Here is a 21,760-nt window from a genome sequence, read left to right as displayed (position 1 = left end):
ACATGCTGAATCTTTCAAAGCGTCAAGGCTTCTTTGAAGTCTCTGACGCTATGATCACCTCGAAACCTTTGCCAATGGCTGGTCTAAGGTGTTGAGCAGCTCCGGGGCCAGGAATGTCGAGGATTTGTTAGGTTTGTCGATAGGTTTGACCACTTTGGTTTCTTTGATAGTCGCGGGCTTTTTCAAACGCACCGTGGCACGCTTATAATCCCGGAGCTCATTTTTGCTTCGCGCAACCGTTTTGAATGCCCGGCATTGAGTGTTGGCCCCCACTCCCTCGTTTGACCTGCTCATGTCCCTTGGCCATCAGGGCTCTTGACCACCAATGTCCGGAAACTGCCCATGTCCCCGTAGTACTCTTAGAGCCATTCACAAGAGCTGTTCATCTTGTTAGCATTTAACGGCTGTATGCCTGCCGGCTGCCCCAGGAATAATTGGTCGCCTTTGGACGCTTGGTTCTCTTGGTTCATAGCGCCATCCCGGTACCTTTGGTTGTCGGGTCCCTTAAAAGTTCAAAGTGCCTCACACATTCTGCGGATCAATTTTGTTATCGCACGCTCATCTTTTCAGTCGCATCTGATAAACGTCGTCGAACGCGCAAAAAGGGTCATCCTAAGTATCATCGAAGTTAAAGGATTGGATCAATGCAATCGTATTGCGATGTCGTTTTCCTAATACAACAAAATTATGGAATTTCGCTTGTATTTATTTTTGTTTTGCTACAATTATGTGTGGTGAAAACACATACACCTATGACGATTCTTGTGAGAAGGCTTTTTGGACCACTTAGTTCCTGTAAAGGCTTACTGCGATAACTGTCAACGGAAATATCTTATGTTTTAAATATGTGGTACGCCGGAAATACCATGGCGCTTTTTCCACATGCATATATGTAATCTATCGGTTGATATCAGTGGCATGCAAAGTCTGCAAAGATTAGGCATGCTTTATCACCCTTTTTGCTCCTCTCTCGTTGTAGAAACACTCTCATTTTGGGTTCTTCAGTGTAAAAGCCATCATGGCGGGCTAAAAGCCACTTGACAATCTGAAGCCTCGAATAGTCTCGTCGCTTCTTGCCGGTCTCTGCAGCCAAAGGTCGTACACGGAGCCACAGACGGTCAAGGGCTTCTTAACTGTGAGCACCCAGGTGCTGCTTAGGACCCCGCAATGTGCGATGAACTACATGATTGTCAGGGACAGAGCCAGGGAGCTTTGTTACATCCAGCGCTTGGGAAGGACAAGGCCAACGGTGGCGTATCCTGGACAGCCGGTGAGGAGATCCGAAAGGGGATTTTGAGCACGTTGTGGACACTTCTTTGTGGTCGGAAGGGAAATTAATATGCGTTCAAAACTTAGTGTTAAGGTCCTCAAACCTCCTGTTTCCGATTTCTGCTACAGCGGTCCCTTACGGTTATTTGCCTGCTGAGCCCCATGTGAATATCGACTTTGTACGGAACACGGCAATCTGGATGTGCCTGCAAAATAGACCAGAAGTCTTCCAAATCAAAACTGAAACTTTGACATCAAACAGAGCTCTCACATATCTCGCAAAAATCATGTTTCATGAGACGGCTCGCGACACTTCAAAGACCAACCGATCTTACATAACCACACTCATGTCTCCTGCTCCCCCCTCACCCCTACTGGCAGTGGCCCGGTCTGTCACCAGACCATCTTTTCAAACTGTCCTACATCACTGCAGCAGCATTCACATGTCGACATGCCGGTTGGTCTGAGCTCGGACCAGAACGCCACTTCAGTCGATCAGTATCTCAGAGTGACGCAAGCCTCGGTCGGCGGTTGCCAGTGGTCTGCACGGAGGGGTTTCCGGTCGGCTGGCTCCAGCTCCGGCCCGGCTCGGCAGGCGGCGTTGCTGGCCGTGCGCGATAAGCATGCCTCTAGATGCGACGCTTCCGTGCTGGGTTCCGCCCGGCGTGTAGGGAGCAGCCGGCGGCGCCAGCAGCAGTCCAGCCACCTCTGGTCAGCGTTCAGCGCCGGACCCACCGCCCCCGCTCGCCCAGGTGAGAGGACGCACAGTGAGGCTCGGTGACACGGACCTTGCAGAGGGTGCGGATTGAGCTCGTTTAGTGCTTTGGTTTTTAATCAGTTGGTCGTGCCATTTCCAACGCTGAATTCAGATATCGGCCTGGGAGGTATTTGTTGCAAGATTTGCGAGCGCTCATGTTTAGAACTACGTCACATAATTTGTATCTCTAACTAATTCTGACTAAACGTCAAACATTTCCACACAAACATGGTTTGGCCATGTTAAAACACATTGTTGACGCGTTCCAGTGTATATTCGCGGGGTCCTTCATATCTCTGTACAGCCCAGATAATATTCTGACAAAGCCTTTGAGTTTTATCGAGTTAGAAAAAGTCCTTTGGACCACTGTAAGACGAAGAGGGCTGTTGATTTATTCCGTGCAATTGTTTAACGCACGGTTTTACAGTTTATTAACTATAAAGATCAGACAGAACTGATCTCGCAGTAGTTTTTAGCTTCTTTTACAGGGGGATATTACTGTCAGAGGGCCTTTGTCAACCCTGAGACCCCCCCCCTTTGTAAGGCTCTGGTTGCACGCTTGTTCTGAAATATAAGGGCCTGTAAGGGCTTGGGGTTCATCGTTAAGTTTTTGCCATCCCCCTGCATCACAAATGTGAATACGACGCCCTCGTCCAGGAGCTGGTAGGAGCTGAGGGATCATTCCGTTCCACCACGGGATGTTTTCCAATTGCTATTTTGGCGACACAGGGCGGGATCTCCTGGTCGATCCGGAGGCCCCTAGAGGGATGCATCATGTCAAATTAGTCCCTTTCTTACGCATGAGGCGTTCTGACCCGCGCAGTTGGCCCCGGATTGACGCAGGAACCGGCATTGATGCAACAGCATTCCTAATCGCCGCAGGGGGTTCAATAATTGACGCATAAACTCCAGTTTGGCTTGACGGGCCCATGCTGGGATTGGTTTGGAGAGTCCATCGTCCACTACTGGGGACCCTGACTGGCACAGGACCCTTCTTTTGTCTCAATGTGGGCACTCATCAAAAGTTATAATGTTTCATTTCATTTTCAGAGGGCTCCGACCAACGCAAGAGGTCCCCTGTCATTCTGGATCCCGCCCCCGGGCCTGTTAAGCAAATGCTCCCCGACCGAATTGAGACCCTTTATCAACACAACTAACACTGTTGGGCACTGGGCCATTAACCGATACAGGATCCCCGCATTATTTCAGGGGCCCGACCACTGCAAATGGCGGGCTCGGCGTTGTCCTTGCTTGGGAAATTGACCCCAAGAGTTCAGACAGACACGTAGCTGACTGCAGTGTTGGTGATCTCTGGCCGAAATAGAGGAACGCTCTGTCTCAGGGCCCCAATAAGCACAAGCAATTATCCAACTGACATTTGGGATCCTGGCCCCAGGGACGGGGTCCCTAATGTGACCCACAGCCAGTCATTTGGGCCCTTCAGCCTTCCAATCAGAACCCTGATCTTTGGCTGCTCCTCGGACCTCCTTAAACAAAACCCGCAACCGACTCGGGGCCACTTGTCGATACATGATCACTTGTTAGGCACTGTGGGCCCCTGACCGACACAGGGGCCCCAACCATATTTAAAGGGCCCAGACCAGTGCAAGTCGTGGCCCCGGCCTTGCTTCTGCTTGAGAAATGGGCTCTCAGGGCTCAGACTGACAGGGAGCCAACCGCTCCGTGTTCGTGGTCTCTGGCCGACCGAGACACCCAAATTGTTTCAGAGTCCTCAAGTTGTGCAAGAGATCCTCTGAGTGATATATCAGATCATGATCCTATGGTGCGCGGCTCCCTCTGTGACCTGTAGATAATCCTTCAGGGTCCTATGCCCTCCTACCGAGCCCCTGATCGTCGGTTCCGCTGGGCCGCCCGGGCCCCTCTTCGAGCCTCATCAAACACTGTTATTGGTCGGCTCGGGGCCCCTTGCAAACACAGGACCCTTTCCTAGGCACTGCAGGTCCCTGAGAGATACAGGGGCCCCGACCAGCGTAAATTGCTGGCATCGGCTCTATTACTGCTTGGGAAGTGGGCCCTCAGGCCCTTACCGACACAGAGATGGCTGTGGGGTGTTTGTGGCGTCTGACCGACATGCAGATCCATATAAACTCAGGGGTCTCCGATCAACGCAAATGACCTTCTGGCTGTCATTTGAGGGCTCATTCACGCAAGCTGGTGCCCCTGAATAAGACCCAACCAGCTCCTTGTGCTCGTAAGCCCTCCAATGGGGCTTTTGATCATAGTTCCCGGTAGGCCCTCCATTCTCTTCAGGCCTCTTCGAGCGCTGCCTCTGGCCCACTCGGGCCCCTTACCAACACAGAGCTCCTATAAGGCGCTGCGGGGCCCTGAGAGACGGCAGGGCCCCGACCAATGTAAACCGCTGGTTCCTGCTTTGTCACTGCCTGGAAAATGGGCCCACAGGCCTACACCAGCACGGAGCCGACTGTGCGTTATTGGTGGTGTCTTACCAACATATCGGCCCTCGTCGATCCCGGAGGCCCCTGATTAACTCGGAGGGCACTCTGAATCCATTAAACTACTTGGCCCTGTGGGCCGGGCCCCTGAATACGGCCTCCAAGTAGCCTTTCAGGCTCTTCGGGCGCTCAAATCGGGCCCTGAATCGTAGGTCCCGAAAGGCTTTCGGACTTCTCGAAACCTGGTTGGGAGGCGTATGTGCCCTCTGCCCCCCCCCCCCCACCCCTGCCTGCGCTACTGGGTGGGCGTAACGACTGTCACCGACTTTCAGTACTCTACGGACTGGCGTTGATTGCAGAAGCCCTTTGGCTTTTGACTTGTTGATTCACAATGGCGTCTGCCTTTCAACAGCTAGCAACCAGGGCTGTGAATGGTCCCGAGCTGCGATCCGTTCCGGAAGCCGGACACCATCACCCCGAGATGGGTCTTTACGGCGCCAGTCGAATCGAGGGCTTCGCGTCATTGTTCCCCTCCAACAAGACGCCCGTGACAGCTGATGTCCTCGAGGCCGGCTGGATCTTTGCCTTTGCCATTATCTACATCAGCTTCCTGTTCGTTCTACCGGGCTACAAGGGTAAACGGGTGAGCTCTGCTTTATTGGCTAAGTCGTGATTGCTGCCGCGCACATTTGTATCGTGTTGTCACGATTGACGTCATAGTTCTGATATTCTTATCTCCGGCATTGCAGTTGATGTCGTCTGTTGTCACGATTGAAGTCATAGTTCTGATATTCTTATCTCCACCGTTGCAGTTGATGTGGCGGTCGCTTCCTTCGTCACTGTCGTTGCTGTGAGGTCGTTGTGACTGCTGTTTTCAGAGGTGGTTCGTCCTGATCCGGGTCACGTGCAGCTGTGTGGTGGGCCTTATTCTGATGCGTAAGTCACTAATGAGCGGTTGGGCCGTTACCCGCGGGAGCTACCGACAAACACGCAGCTTCCGGGGAGCTTTTGAGGATCTTCAGAGACACAGACAGAACGGGCTGGATCTATCTGCCGAATGTGAATCTGTCAAACCCGTCGAATCGGATGCTAGATAGCATTTAGTCCCCGATGCTCACCCTGAAGGATGCAGTCAGACAGTTTGATACCTCAGCTTTTGATATGCAAGACTTGCTGTCTGACCGGTGGGCTGCCCTGCGGTACTAACTGCAGGCCCGATGCACGAAAAACACGCACATAGCGACCGCACGGCCTTGTGCCCAGGTACTTCCTTCTCGTGTACAAAGTAACTGCTCGCGATCGTGGACCACTAAGCTGCTGTCTGGACACTACTGAATCTAGTGTCCGGTTGCGGCTCGGTTTCAGTGGGCAACTTCGGCATGGAGTGGGAGGTGGCCAGGCTGACGACGAGGGCACCTTACAAAGCGTACACCAGTACCGAGCTGGACACCGCCGCCGTGGGCATGAAGGTCGGCCTCCGCGGAGTCAACATCACCCTCTACGGTAGGTACCGGGCCAGCGGAGGCAGGTGCTCTCGGCCTCCGCGGAGTCAACATCACCCTCTACGATAGGTACCGCGCCAGCGGAGGCAGGTGCTCTCGGCCTCCGCGGAGTCAACATCACCCTCTACGGTAGGTACCGGGCCAGCGGAGGCAGGTGCTCTCGGCGCCATCGGGTCAGCATCACCCTCTACGGTAGGTACCGGGCCAGCGGAGGCAGGTGCTCTCGGCGCTATCGGGTCGACATCACCCTCTACGGTAGGTACCGGGCCAGCGGAGGCAGGTGCTCTCGGCGCCATCGGGTCAACATCACCCTCTACGGTAGGTACCGGGCCAGCGGAGGCAGGTGCTCTCGGCGCCATCGGGTCAACATCACCCTCTACGGTAGGTACCGGGCCAGCGGAGGCAGGTGCTCCCGGCCTCCGCGGAGTCAACATCACCCTCTACGGTAGGTACCGGGCCAGCGGAGGCAGGTGCTCTCGGCCCCCGCGGAGGCAACATCACCCTCTACGGTAGGTACCGGGCCAGCGGAGGCAGGTGCTCTCGGCCTCCGCGGAGTCAACATCACCCTCCACGGTAGGTACCGGACCAGCGGAGGCAGGTGCTCGCGGCCTCCGCGGAGGCAACATCACCCTCTACGGTAGGTACCGGGCCAGCGGAGGCAGGTGCTCTCGGCCTCCGCGGAGTCAACATCACCCTCCACGGTAGGTACCGGGCCAGCGGAGGCAGGTGCTCTCGGCCTCCGCGGAGTCAACATCACCCTCTACGGTAGGTACCGGGCCAGCGGAGGCAGGTGCTCTCGGCCTCCGCGGAGTCAACATCACCCTCCACGGTAGGTACCGGGCCAGCGGAGGCAGGTGCTCTCGGCGCCATCGGGTCAACATCACCCTCCACGGTAGGTACCGGGCCAGCGGAGGCAGGTGCTCTCGGCGCCATCGGTCCTGCACCGAACCCAGCTGACGGGACCCCTTACGGCGGGCCCAGGACCGCTCCCAGCCGACGCCGTCCGTGTGGCTGGTCTGTCCTCGGCATCCCGAGAGCCAGCTGACACGTGGGCCCAACCTGTGCCCGACGTGTACCTGCCTGAGCTCAGCCTCGGCCCTGCCTGAGCTCAGCCTCGGCCCTGCCTGAGCCCAACTTCGACCCTGCCTGTGCCCAACTTCGACCCTGCCTGTGCCCAGCCCCGACCCTCCTGCAAACGTTAAGCTCTGAAAGTCGCTTGAGCGCACTATAAGATTTAAAATCGGTTCTTCCTTTGCAACGCGACTCACGTTGAATGGCGTGGAGACAGCGTTCGTCAAAAGGATGTAAACACTAGCCATCTGCCAAAAGGATGTAAACGCCAGCCATGTCTGTCAGCGTCGCAACGTACACGTGTGGTATGTGTTGAATGCAAACTACTTCTAGTGGCAGATATGGTAGACTGGTGGTCTACAAACACTGTTATGTACTACAGGGACAGCCTCCTCTGTACGTTTCCTGCGGGGACTTTTCCAAGTAGCAAAAACCATAAACAGTAGAGAAAGCCCGACGCAAAAAATGTCACCCATGAAGTGGCCACTGCGCACAGGACTGCGGACAGGAACCGATCGCATTCGTTCAAACTAGCCTTAGTAGCATCAGTTTTAGGTATGAAATAAATGGGGCGAACGTAAAGCCATATGTAAGGTATAAGATTTTACAACATGGAAATAATGTTGGTTTCAGCATTGGGATCCTGTGCATCGGCCAGCTGATGGTTTCACTAAAGTCTCACGGAGGGTAGCGCTGATGTTAAGTTGTAACAACATTGCAAGATTCCAGAGGGCATTCTTTACGAAAGCCTGATGGTTTCAGAAACGGCCCGTCAATACTCAGTTTTCATGATGAGACCGTGGTCTCAGCTGCTGCGTGAAACTTGGCCGTGCGCACACATTCAAGTTCTGTGTGTCCGTTGAGACGTGCACGATTGTTCTGTGCGTCCGATTAAGCATAAGCTGATTGTCAAGTATAACTCAGCAGCGCCAGCCAATGTTTGCCCAGTGGTCGTCTCACCTGCGTTAAGCTGATTGTCAAGTATAACTCAGCAGCGCCAGCCAATGTTTGCCCAATGGTCGTCTCACCTGCGTCACAATGGCGGTGTTTGCACATAAGCGAGCGCCGCTTGCCGCGCTCGGCGGGTACGCCGACTGGCGGCTGGAGGGGGAGCGGTGCTGGTGTCTTCCTCACCGCTCTGCGCTGCCACCAGTTCCGGAGGACGACGTGCCGCACGAGTTGACAGGCGAGACCATCAACTACAACGAGCGCTTCTGGTGGAGCTGGGGCCAGGGTCGGCTCGGCTTCGGCCCGTTCGGTGAGTTGGCTGCATGGCCACCTTGCCGACACGTCACCTGCACGCCTCACCGATGGTCTCCGGTGAAGCCGTCCGCCGCAGGATAGACGGGACCGTGATGCAAGCACGAGTGCATATCACCAGCACGCTTGCGCACCAACCTCGTGTTTCTGTGCACATAATGGGCCGCATGCCGATGTTACAAGGATATTAGGAGCAAACCTCCAGACCACTGCACTCAGGACTCCGCGCCAAGCCAGGGGGCGTGGCCTACGCCAAGGAGTACTATGGGTGACTGGAGCGGGTGCCTGGTGCCTGTTCCAGCCGGAGAGATCCAGCGCGAGTTTCGGCAGGCGCAGTACCGTGGTGCTCCGCTGCCCATCCTCTGGATCGCCGAGTACTTCACGCTCGACGGCGAGGGCATCCGCTTCGGCCGTCACTACATGCGGGCGGGCTGGTACGCCCACATCGTCATCTGGTGAGTGCGTTACGTTCCATGAGCGGACATGACTACTAGTGGCGCCGCGGCCGACCCTGGTGGCAGGATATTGAACTAGTGTGTTTACCGCAGTGTTGTTGTCTCAGAAGTAAAATTTTGTGTTTGCGCGTGCGCCGTGTGCCATGGAGTCATAAATCATCATTTGCTAGTCCATATTTTGGTGCAGAATTTAATTCTTTACATGACGGTATTAAAAATAGTTGTTAAGCTTTGAGCATGTCGTCGCCAAAGTAATTAAATCAGAGCAATGTCAAGATGGTTGCCACGTGTAAACTCAATTGCCGCGCGGAGCGCCCACGCGGAACATTCAAATTACGCAGCACCAGGTCGTTAAAATATCATATCGTTTCATTGCTAGGGCGGATAATGATAGACAATTTAATTCCCCGTTTGATGGTGTTACGCATCTCCTGGTGTAATTTAGTGTGTCGTCGCGAATTTCAGTTAAACTAACGGATATCACGGATGTCACCTGCGCGCAGGACGTCCGTGATGTGGCGTGCGCGTATTCTGTCCTTGTCAGTGACAGGACAGTCGTGCGCAGGTCGACGCTTGTCTACAAGTTTTAACATTCATGCATAAATGCAGAAATGTATATGCGTGAATGGTTTTACGCATAAACATGAAAACGGTCAGGTGCAAATGTGTTTGCGCATAAACGTATGTATTGATGTGAGCTGCTTCACTACAAGGATAACGGGGCCCTGGCATCAGCAGCTGATTCAGCAGAACCAGAGAATGTGAAAATTAAAAAATGTTCGGCATAGTCACTGCACTTTGCTGCCCCGCCCCCCCCCCCCCTCCCCCCTTTGCACAACGTGTCCGAATCTGGTCACGGCGCCGCGTCTGTCTGCGCAGAAAATTGAAGGTCTTATTTCATCAATATGGCGCTTAGAATATAGCAAGTGTAACTCAGCACAACCGTAGAATCAACAGACATAGCAAAAATCCAGGTTCTGAACGAAAACCAGTAAAAATAACGAGGTTTCTTTATTGCACACAAATTTGAAGGCCAACCATAACAGTTGGCGGCGGTGCCGCCGATACCACGACGACCCGCCTACGCGCGAGGGCGACACCACGGCTTGGGTGGCTGTCCAGCCCGGTCGCACCATCTTCCATGCGGCTGGGTCACTGGCCGCGTCTCCGTAGAGGCAGCGCTTCCTCGCAGCGTTCTAGAAAGTCTGCCTGCGATGTACAGCCGCCACGGCACACTCACGCATTGGACGCGCCCTTCTTTGACCCACAGAGCAGGTGATTCAGGACCCTTGCTCGCCTCAAAAGGATCTGCTTTGGGGCCTGTTTGAAGTTTGCTGCACTGAAATATGTTGAGGTCACGAAATGATCTAGTTTTAATTCATTTTGTTGTTCAAAGGTACCTAGGCGACCCACACGTGAATTAATTTCATGACAGTGGTGGCCAAGAATACGGAGATAGGGCGTAAGGGCTCCAGTTCTGCGCTTATGCCACATGGTCACTACCAGCTCATACCCATGTTGTCTCTCCTTTTCTTTCATCACATCACCCTCCATCACATACTCCTTGTCCTTTCTCATCTTCCCCACCCTTACAGTGCACTCAGAAGGCACTACTTTATTGGTATCTCCCACTGCACTAACACAACGCACATGCCATCCTTGCTTGTGTGTCTCACTATTATTTAGGATAGTGTCCACACTTTTGACCACAAAGTAATGAAGGTCTTTAAACAGAACTGGCACACTGACAGTACACCTTGCTTTTTGCCGAACAGGAAAACAAAGAGCCTTGAAGATTTTGGTGTTTAAAGACTTGGCAACGAGAGCAAGAGATGATTTGATAACTGTATTCTGAGGTGTCCCATAGAACTTCTGGGTGCTGATACTCTTCATCTGAAAAGGATGGAAAATGGTTCAGGAAAAAACAAGCATTAAATGAACATCACTCAGTCACTCTGTACCACATGAGCTGTGAGATGAAAATGGTAGTCATGTTTATGGTCATGCAGGAGAGCAACTGAAATGCAGTGGAACATGCAATTGACTTGGTATTATGCTCTTTCCATTATAACATCATTGAAAAGAATGAAGTTCATAAAATTGAAGGAATTAAGAAATGAATAGTGTTTGTCATCAATAAAATCCAACAGAGTGAAAACTGGAAATGTCAAAACACATGGTGATACTTTTGCCATGATACACATGATACCTGCTTTTAATTGTCTTTAAAAAAATTGGAAGTTCCCATGGATAATCAAACACCAACATAGGTTTGTGTACTGGCCAGAAGAAATGTAGCATTCGGTTGGGTTGGGAAATGCAAGCCTGACACAAGGCTCAGAAGCATGATCATTACAAGGACGTTCAGTGGGCAATACTCCCTCAAAAGAGACCAACTTCATCCTACTGCAATGTAGCATCCAGCAAAATGTCAACATACATTGTACAGTGGTACCAAAGGTGCTCGAATGAATAAGGCCTTGTCAAACAGCTGAATGAGGTCAACAATGCAGTCAGCAAAAGGCATCTGCTGAATGGCATGGAGGTAAGATCAATGTGCAGACTGTTTGGTGCATGGGTGTGCCAGCATAGCCCAGACCACGCTGGGCTGAAGTTCCTGATGTTTTGTTTGCATATGATCACCATCACAGCATTATGATTTCTTCAGTATTTCTATCAGACTTACTTCCCGCATGGCGAGGTCAGAATTCTGAGGGTTTTTGTAGGTGCTGATACCATGGGAAACTTGTGCTAGAAACCTTAGGTTGCATAGTATTGATACTTTTGTCAAACCTGTTAAAAACGCTTCCATGCAGTATGCAAAATTATAATTCATGAACATTCATTGCTTATTGGAGGCCATTAACAATGAACAGGCAACAGCTGAATCCCAGTCATTGCTCCTGCATATAAGTGTGCTGCTTCTGAAGCCAGAAGTCAGGTTCAAAAGGATTCAGATGTGTAGACCCTAGAATAATGTACAAGATCAATTTAGTTTTAGATGTGGGCATGACCAGAAAGTGCTGGAATGTAGATTGTTGCCATGCGTGTTGGTATTATGATCAGGTGATGTATGTTGCAAATCAGACATTGCCAGCCTTTATGGTGTAAGCAAATGAAACACTCAATGTATGCACATGTTCGTTAATGCAGGCATACAGATATGCTGTTAGGTGTGAGATCCAATTGATGCTTAAAAGAAATTCTCAATTTTGTTTTGTTCGCAAAGACCTTGGTTCATCAAACTAACTGATCTAACCTCGTGCAATTCCACGGTAAGTATACCATGTTTTCACCCGTGAAAAAAATGACGAGGAAGATTGGATGATGCATCAGGGTATCGAAGGAGCATTCATGTGTGAAACAATACGCACCTTTCACCCATCTTCGCCAGACACGTCCCTCCTTGCTGCTGAAAAACCATGTCCACAACTCCAACGCGCGAAGCCGGAGCGGCGGCAACGTTATGCAGGACGCACAAAGCACCCGCCGTTTCAGCGCCAATTATTAGCAACGTCTGTCGCAGGCGCGCCATACTCGTATTAAATGCTGAGAATATATAAACGTCTTGATAATTATTTTCTTTCCTTATGCGCCCCAATGTCCGCAGGTATACAGCGTTCGAACCGTAACGGGTTTAATCTCACCACCGAGTCACATAGGCACGGACAGATCCTACACAGGCATAGACGTGTAGTTGGTCTATCCATGGAGGACTCGTGGCTATCCAAGGACTGTGTCACAGCGCTAAAACAGGGAATCATGTCAATTGCTGCAAATGCACACGCGCTCGCAGGCACGCATGCATGCACCCACGCACGTGCGCACGCATGCACACGCGCACGCACGTATGCATACACGCACAAACGCATACATTTCAGTATGCGTACATGGGTTGAGCCCTTCGGCGATCAGGGCGGAATTCAAGGCAGTGTGTGTGGCGCTTGATCGCACGGCCAGCCCCACACGTAGCAGTCAGGTGAAATGCTTCATGAAGAGAATAAGGTTGGACGCCATTATCCAGCCGGACCTGTTGGTGCTTCCAGTTCACTCAATCGTGTTTTATTCGGGCCTTACATCTGCTCCGTCGGATCCGCTCGTGTTACCTAGTCTGCGTGGGGACGGACATCGGGCGTGCAGCATTCTCGGCGGTGCTGACGGCCAAGCACACCGTGACCAGCTGGTCATGTTCACCCGGGGTCATTCCTTCCACTTAACTGGCGCCCTTGCAAACCACCGTGCCCCTTGGCGTCTCAATGGCTATTCATCCCATTTCGTCCAGGTTTCATACTCTTTCACGGCTCAATCTCATGCCCATCCATACCGATCACCGGTTTGTTGAAAAGCTTTTCGCGTTTTCTCTGTTGAAGGTCGTCGCCCCTGAGAGGCTGTTTCGGGCTGGGGGGAGGGGGGGGGGGGGGACCGGATAGAGTGCTGCGGAGGGCTGCTCAGGAATCCTTTAAAGCATTTAAGACCAGGCCATTTCTGTTTTAGGTCATGATTTTGGTATATTAGCCGTCTTGTTTTCTTGTTGCCTTCACTCACTGACAAGCAAGCGTTCTGACCTCTCCAGCGATGAGCCCGACGAGGTTTGTCTGCATATTTTAGTTGGTATGAGGCGAGGATGCTCCTATCCTCGACACTACAAAAGGCGAGAATGCTCTTATCCTCTGCTGTACAAAAGCGATGCAAGCTTACAAGTATCTTGCTTGTTTACTTCATGCACCGCGTCAGAGTGAAGTGGACCATCCTTGTGCCGCCCTTCTGATTGTCTCCGACTCCAACCGTGCCTCATTGTGGCTCCAACCCCCGCCGCTGTGGCAGCCAGCTGAGGTGTCCTGAGTGCCGCAACCTTGTATATCATTTGTGCTATGTTGCCAGCTATCCTCAATACAATATTTAGTATTAGCCACTGTTGGTAAATGTACCAATGCTGCATCCTGCCTGGAACAAAGCGTTACATTCTGCCCTGGGTGCGAACACAATTTTCGACCGGAAATGTAAGCCACAAAACCTTTGTAAGTTAGCAACCAGAAACCCGGAGCCATTCGATAACACTATCTCAACTACGGACCAAATGGCGAAAGGTGTTCACAACTCCCTAGCAGGGACGGCGGATCAGGTGTGCTGAGGAAGTGGAAGTGGAAACCTCATGGCTCTTCATGTCAAGATATGACTTGAGGTCTTATTTCCCCCACTCTCAAGCAAAGCGAGACTATTCTACTGTGTTCTAGCCTGGCACGTTAGTGACAGCAGCTGCCGTCCGACGATAGGTAAAGGTTGTGAACGGGCACAATTTGACTAGCAGTTATTGTTTTCATTAATGCAGTTATGCCCCTCCTGCAGGGCGGCGTTCCCCACTTACCTGATGGCCAACATCTTCTACTTCATGGTGCTGCACTACGGCGCCTTCTTCACCTTGCTTACGGGCCTGCTGCAAATCTGCGGCTGCGTGATCTGGGCGAGCGTCAGAAACCCCGTGCCGCTGGTGATCCCGTTCGAGGATGGCGCTCTGCGCACCTCGTACGGCGTTCACTTCTGGCTCACACTCGTCAACGGTGAGCAGCTGCGCCACGGTCCCGAGCGGCCGAGCGGCACGCACTGCAGGGCGCGGCACCCGTTCGCTCCCTCTGCAAGGTGACGGGCAGGGCTGGTCCAGCATCAATCTCGCGCGGCACCCGTTCGCTCCCCCCGCAAGGCGACGGGCAGGGCGGGTCCAGCATCAATCTCGCGCGGCACCCTCCTGCTCCCTCTGCAGGGCGACGGGCAGGGCGGGTCCAGCATCAATCTCGCGCGGCACCCTCCTGCTCCCTCTGCAGGGCGACGGGCATGGCGGGTCCAGCATCAATCTCGCGCGGCACCCTCCCACTCCCTTTGCAGGGCGACGACGGACAGGGCGGGGCCAAAATAGAGCCTATAAATGTGCCGTGCTTCGAATCTAGCGACGATCCTGCATGGAGCAGGCCTAACGGGATATGTGTTTTTCTCCATCTTAAGAGAGGCGCATGGCTCCGTAGGATCTTCTGAATGCACCCCGATCGATAGCTTCCCTCGGTTGGTTTGTTGCAGGGCTATTCTGCGTTCTGGTTGGTCTGGTGGTGGGCTTCTTGGACTTCCGCTACCCAGACGAGCTGGCCGACTTTTTCGGCATCGACCCGCTGCAGAACTACGAGGAGCACTACTACAGTAGGTCATAACACTGAGCTGAGCATGTGCAAAACAGCATAATAAGCGCCCTTTATCCCATTGACAGTTGGGGAATACCGAACAGTTTGATGTGACGAAACGTCTGCCGCAGCGTGCATGTCGCCAAGGCAAAATGTAAAATTGCGCTTATATCGAGAAGAGCTTGTTTGTTTGCCGACGCATTTGCTATGACGGACCTTCCGTCCAGGTTTTTTTCCTGACGCAAAATAGACTACATGCAGTGGTCGTCCTGCAAAAAGCGTGAACAAATCCCTGCGGGCATTTGTAACGAATACCTGTGTACTTTTTCACTGTGTATGCCTTGACTGCGTTATGAATCGTTTTAGGAGTGAAGAGTGACTGAAGTAGAGGGCAGTACATGTTGTGCCACGCTGTGCTGTGCGCCGTGCTGGTGCGCCAAGTGTCACACATGATACCAACACGTCGCAGTGCATGCCGGATATGATTTTTTCGCAGCTACCGAATTCAGGCCATATAGTTAACGCAACACCGAATGGTCACGCCCTTCATTTTGCCCAAGCCCTTCGTTTCCACGTCCTAACTTCCTTCAATCATTAAAAAGCTGACCTACAGCTTGTATTTGCTGTACATATTGTCTGCAGCTCCTTTTCGTTTGTCCACCACGTTAGTCCTTCTGAATTATTCGAATGCTTCCTTGATCTTTTGGTCGTTAAATAGCATTATTTGAGTTACGTTGTCAAGTTTACCGCAGATTTTGGACAAATTCGTCGTGTTTTGTGATATTTTTGAAACTAGGCTTAGATCATGTCTTTTATTCCCCTCCAGTCCCATATCGTAACATTATCAATCTAGTCACGCACAGCATCGCACAGAAAGCAACGGCGCGATAGGAGAGAACATTTGAATAAGCATATTCCGCTCTAAGAACACGTGCTTGTTGCATATATATATATATATATATATATATATATATATATATATATATATATACTGCTCATGACGTCTGAGCCTTTCATTTCGCTCTTCTCCGCCGATTTAATGCCGGTGGTCCCACTTTACGTATAGTGTACGCATTCTTCAATTTCCCGTGCGCCCACGCCGCCAGCCAAGCTGCTGAGATTAGCACCAAAGCGACGATTAGAAACCTAGAACCCACATGACCAGAATATGTTCAGCAAACGCCTCTGCTTATGCCGGTCCATGCAAATCAAGGCCAACGGGTACGAACACGCTTCTGACCAATATCAGCAACGGCAGGCGACCTGAAGCCGAAATGCTCTCTCTCTCTCTCTCTCTCTCTCGCTCTCTCTCTCTCTCTCTCTCTCTCTCTCTCTCTCTCTCTCTCTCTTCTCTCTCTCTCTCTCTCTCTCTTCTCTCTCTCTCTCTCTCTCTCTCTCTCTCTCTCTCTCTCTCTCTCTCTCTCTCTCTCTCTCTCTTCTCTCTCTCTCTCTCTCTCTCTCTCTCTCTCTCCTCTCTCTCTCTCTCTCTCTCTCTCTCTCTCTCTCTCTCTCTCTCTCTCTCTCTCTCTCTCTCTCTCTCTCTCTCTCTCTCTCCTCTCTCTCTCTCTCTCTCTCTCTCTCTCTCTCTCTCTCTCTCCTCTCTCTCTCTCTCTCTCTCTCTCTCTCTCTCTCTCTCTCTTGCTCTGCAATACCCGAACTATAACCAGACCCCCTGAAAATTGGGATGTGAAATTCTGTGAAATCAAAAAGGCAGGAGAATAATGATCCAAGATTGGGTCACGTGTTCTTTTGCATAAAATAATGACGCAGTACGTTCGAAAACAGATTGCTGATTGTTTGAGAACATAGCGTGTTCTGGAACAGCCGACAGATCGGCAGGCGGCGAAGTCGCAAGCGTTCACAAACGAACCGAACTGAAATAAACAACAGCCAGTGAACTGGTCACGAACTGTGAACTGATCACCCGACCTTAGTTTAGTCACCGCATTAGTTCTTTGACAAAACCAGTTGGTTGCTAAGGTAGGGAATGAAAGAAACATGAAGCAGCGGGTTTCAGCTGGGTTGTATGTTAGTTAAGCCCTATTTTCACACAGTAATACTGATGTCGTCGAGACCGGTCTGTGACATAATGTTTCACAAGAGTCGCAAGTAAGATGGGGACTACCACGCTAGCTGCTACATCGCTGATTGTAGACTTTGATCGTGTCTGTGCTGACATGTCACAAATCAGGCAAATATGCCAACGCGATAAGCGATATCCCAGGATTCGCAACCCAACACTGGAAGATGCTGTAAGTGGTCCCCCCACAACTGGAAGTCTAAACGCGGACTGCAATTACCGTCAACCTCAGTTGCTGCCAAGAATGCGTGATGTGCCTACTTGCTTGGGCGCAGCTCCCACCTCGCAGTGAAGCAGTGAGCTTGTGCCTGACCCCCCCCCCCCCCCCCCCCACCGTGCACCGCCACCTCCAGTGATCTTTGGCCTCGGTCATTCTTTCCTCATTGGTCACGTGACTATGAGACTACGTGAGTGATCTCACAGTCGCTCTGCGGCGCAGTCATTCTCATGTAATTACTCGAGTGATATCATAGTCGTTCTGCAGCGCGACGCGCGTAGGCGTGGCGCGTGGCACGGAGGTGCGGCGTTGAGTGCGGCGTGTGTCGTGGGGGTGCGAAACGGATCGCGAGGCGTAGCACGCGGTGCAAAACGGATGCGGAGGCACAGTGCGGTGCATGGCAGTCGACCATCGCCACACACAGAAATTACAGTTGCTTCAGCAGTTTCACTGCGTGACTACACAGCTCATGTCTACTTTTACAGCATTTTACAGTGAATCACAATTATAGTCATTTTTTTCTGTTTTCAGCGGCTGAAGAGCTCAAGATCGAGACAAAGAAGACGGCGAAGGAAGCTTCTCCGGGAAATGTAGAATTAGGTGAAATGCCTCCGGCCACTGCAAATGACGCAGAAAATAAACAGGAGGTAAAACATCATTATGTGCATCGGTGTGAGACAACGATACACAAAAAGTGCCCATTAACTCGTTGTTGGGACGGTAAGCGTGTTGAAATATTCATGCGGAGCGATTAAATTTGGGTCTGAAACACACACGCACACACACACACACACACACACAAACACACACAAACATACACACACACACATACACACACACACACACACACACACACACAAAACATACACAACACACACACTCACACACACACACACACACACACACACACACACACACACACACACACACACACACACACACACACACACACACACACACACACACACACACACACACACACACACACACACACACTCACGCACGCACGCACTGCGTGTGTGTGTGTGTGTGTGTGTGTGTGTGTGTGTGTGTGTGTGTGTGTGTGTGTGTGTGTGTGTGTGTGTGTGTGTGCTTGTGTAGCCTTGGTCAGCAGTTGCTTGCCCTCTAGTTCGTTATTTGGGCTTACGGGTGCGTTGACGGCAGCGGTTATTTTGCGCCAGTTGTTGGAACCTTTTTTGAACATGCTTTGTCGAGCGTTGACACAACTCTTCAGGTTCAGAGTCAAATTGGGTCGTACTCGCTGTGACAAAGCTGCTTTGCTCGGTGCTTTGTCTCTATCGCTGCGCGTTTAATTCGAGGCACCCGATAATTTTTCGATAGATATGGCTTCCTGAATCGCTGGTGGACTTTCGTCTTTCCCAACAAATAGTATTTACACTCTTCTCAGTTCATCTTCAACGCCCTGTGCATATTGTGCTAATGCGAGATCCGGTCGAAAATCATTTCCTCACAAGTGTGGCGTTGCTATGTGAAGTTTGCAAGTATCATGAGACACTCATTACATAGTAGACATTGATTCATGGCGTTCGTTTGAAAGCCCCTTCCCAGAAGCGCACTCACACGACCTTTGGTGGAAACTGCCGTCTTGTAGCGTGTCGCATTGGAGGCTTGGTGTTTTCTTTGTCACCAGTCTTCTATCCTTTGTTCGTGTTCAGCTTGTCATCCTTCAAACGGACATATGGTCATCATCCAGAAGTACAGTTGTGTTCTGTGATGGTCTTCATGCATCCGATTTCAGAGGTCGCAACGATATTTTGAAACGCCTATTTTGTCTTTGCGACGTGAGGTTTCGTTTGTCTCTTGCAGTACAGTAAATATAATTTTCATGAACTATAATGGGATATAAGTTCTGCTCATTGGAGCTTTCTGGCAGCACTGCGCTGGGACAATTTATCTCCTCTGCTATTTGAGTCTTACTGGTAGGAGTCTGACTGGATCCGGCGTTCCTATCACGTCCCGGACCTGCGTCAGGCGTAATATTACTTTAAGTTACAAAGTTTCCTGTACAAAATTTCATTGCTAAACCCCGACCTATCTGAAACGATCTACTTACAGCATTCTAATACCTGATCATGTTATGCGTTATCTTTATCATCTTACTCGACGGAGGGGGCCAACATACCAGTTCAGAAACTCATTCTCTCATATCACGACCGTCAAACAGCAACTGGCGAACGTACCGGGTGATTATTATCTCGACATTAATGAATTCACTTTTGTAGTTCTAGTAGCATCTAAGAGGTGTCGGCAACGTCTGCACTAACGCAGAGAATCGCCTTGGCAGATTTGATACCGGTTGCGGACGAGAGGGTTAGGTCCACGCGCCCTTGAAAGGGTCAATTCAAAGCACGCCCCAGGCTGACCGCGGGCAACCGGATACATCTTCAGAGGGAAGTCGAGTAACCGGATACATCTTCAGAGGGAAGTCGAGTAACCGGATACATCTTCAGAGGGAAGTCGAGTAGCCGGATACACCTTCGGAGGGAAGTCGAGTGGCTGAGAAATAGATGGTTAATTCCAAGCCAGGAGCTAGCGGCGAAAGTAGCCCACCCTTCAGCCACTTGCCTCTTTCCGCTCCAGTGGTTTCAATTATGACGCTGACTCACGGCGCATGAGATTAGTTTCAACTGAGACTCCTAGCAGCACAGCGCATTCCTGGATCGGCTCCTATCCAGACGCAATTCAATATCACTTAATGCCGATGCCCTGCATCAGTGACACTCCGCGACATATCTGGCGTTTGCAGAGTGGTAGTGGATGAAGAATTTTATGGAGGAAATATTTAAAAATCTCCCCGGCGATACTTTACGTCGACTCGGGGTTCACAACATCTGTATCCTTTAGTGCGACCAACGTGTTTTATGTGCATATTTCACACCAATGTCCATCTAAAGAAGAAGGCATTGGTGAGGATGGCATTCCATTGAATCGAAATGTATTGTAGGCATCACATTCCTTTGATTGTAACACTATTTCACGTATTCACTACTATGCCAGAGGTCTTCAGCTTTGCACCCCCCCCCTTCCCCAAACCAAAACCCAAAGCCTGCTTATCCCACCATGTGCTTCTGTAGATGAGGGTCAAGAGCGTATACGCATATCTGCAATTCCCGCCGAGTATTCGAGGATATCCAAGAGGTGGCGCCGATGTACCGATCCGCGCCGCCTTCTTCAGAGGGCCACACTGTGGTGCCGACCTCGTGCGGCGTGTTTCAGGCCGGACACGACCAGGAGGTGTACCGATGTACCGACCCGCGCCGCCTACTTCAGAGGGCCACACTGTGGTGCCGACCTCGTGCGGCGTGTTTCAGGCCCGGACACGACCAGGAGGGTGTACCGATGTACCGATCCGCGCCGCCTACTTCAGAGGGCCACACTGTGGTGCCGACCTCGTGCGGCGTGTTTCAGGCCGGACACGACCAGGAGGTGTACCGATGTACCGATCCGCGCCGCCTACTTCAGAGGGCCACACTGTGGTGCCGACCTCGTGCGGCGTGTTTCAGGCCGGACACGACCAGGAGGTGTACCGATGTACCGATCCGCGCCGCCTACTTCAGAGGGCCACACTGTGGTGCCGACCTCGTGCGGCGTGTTTCAGGCCGGACACGACCAGGAGGTGACACGGCTGCTGAAGCGGCGCACACGCCTGTCAGTGCTGCAGAAGACCCGGCGGCCGGACGTGGCGCCGCGCACGCGCTTCATGACCCAGGCCGGCTCCATCCACGAGTAGGGCGGCGACCCCGCGCCCAGCGGCTGACCGGGCGCCCGGCGGCAGCGGCGCTCCTTGACCTGCGGTCGAGCGCGACCGGTGGTTGCGCACGGCCGCAGCGCACCAGCGTGGCCGCCGACGAACCAGAAGCCAGACGCAGGATCACACGGCGCGCCAACGCACCGGACGAGTGCGCACCAAACGGGCACGTCCGCGGCGCAAACGATCGGCGGCGTCGAAGAGGTGTGAGGGCAAGGTGTGAGGTGTGAGGTGTGAAGAGGTGCGAGGGCAAGACTGCCGCAGCAAGGACCATTGTTTGCTCGATTTAGTCACTTTCATTCGGTTCAACTGTGTCCGTTTCCTCCAACGCTCTCTAGAACCGTAAATGTCCTATCACGTGTATGGTCCGATCACTGTGGCTTTTGAGGCACACGGCCGCACTTTGCTAATGCCATGAACAAGTAATCGAGCTTCCTCCTGGCGTACCTTGAATTAATCGTGTCGTTTCAATAAATGCAATGTTAACTTAAAACATTGAGCGTCAAGTATGCACGTCAAAAACAATGGGCTATCCTCTCAGTGTTGTATGTTGGTGAACGATTTCTGCACTATCTGTGCACGACAGATCGGCTGGGTGCCTTCATTCTGGGACGTACGCCCACCCGCGCACAACACACCCATTCGGCCCATTGCTGTGATCGAGGGCTGTCCGCTGTTCAAGTCCGCCGATCCTCCGTGGCCATCGACAATCATGAAGTCTCGCAAAAGTCCTTCGATTTCCTACCCTCTGTATGGGCAACAACATCCTTCTCACCCCACTTGCCGTTATAGGGATCGA

At 51.9% G+C, this 21,760-nt stretch overlaps 1 protein-coding gene across 1 annotated transcript; it reads left to right on the top strand.

Annotated features, from left to right (window-relative positions):
* Positions 1 to 1,891: 1,891 nt before the first annotated feature.
* LOC119096951 (dual oxidase maturation factor 1) lies at positions 1,892 to 21,454 on the top strand. The gene is made up of 10 exons (XM_037219952.1): positions 1,892 to 2,021; positions 4,853 to 5,083; positions 5,319 to 5,376; positions 5,806 to 5,943; positions 8,167 to 8,271; positions 8,575 to 8,728; positions 14,075 to 14,286; positions 14,798 to 14,914; positions 17,724 to 17,839; positions 20,812 to 21,454. The coding sequence occupies exons 2-10, from the start codon at positions 4,922 to 4,924 to the stop codon at positions 20,941 to 20,943; spliced, it is 1,194 nt and encodes a 397-aa protein (XP_037075847.1). The 5' UTR covers positions 1,892 to 2,021; positions 4,853 to 4,921; the 3' UTR covers positions 20,944 to 21,454.
* The last annotated feature ends 306 nt before the right edge of the window (positions 21,455 to 21,760 follow it).

This window comes from Pollicipes pollicipes, unplaced genomic scaffold, assembly GCF_011947565.3.
Source record: "Pollicipes pollicipes isolate AB1234 unplaced genomic scaffold, Ppol_2.1 Scaffold_4295;HRSCAF=5057_pilon_pilon_pilon, whole genome shotgun sequence".
NCBI classification, from domain to species: Eukaryota; Metazoa; Arthropoda; class Thecostraca; order Pollicipedomorpha; family Pollicipedidae; genus Pollicipes; species Pollicipes pollicipes.
Note: the sequence above shows the minus strand (reverse complement) of the source record. Positions and strands in the feature narration are given on the sequence as shown.

Coding starts and splice junctions, on each gene's coding strand:
- LOC119096951 (XM_037219952.1), top strand. CDS start 4,922: ATGGGTCTTTACGGCGCCAGTCGAATCGAGGGCTTCGCGTCATTGTTC. Junction 14,287..14,797: donor CTGGCTCACACTCGTCAACG/GTGAGCAGCTGC, acceptor GGTTTGTTGCAG/GGCTATTCTGCGTTCTGGTT. Junction 17,840..20,811: donor ACGCAGAAAATAAACAGGAG/GTAAAACATCAT, acceptor GGCGTGTTTCAG/GCCGGACACGACCAGGAGGT.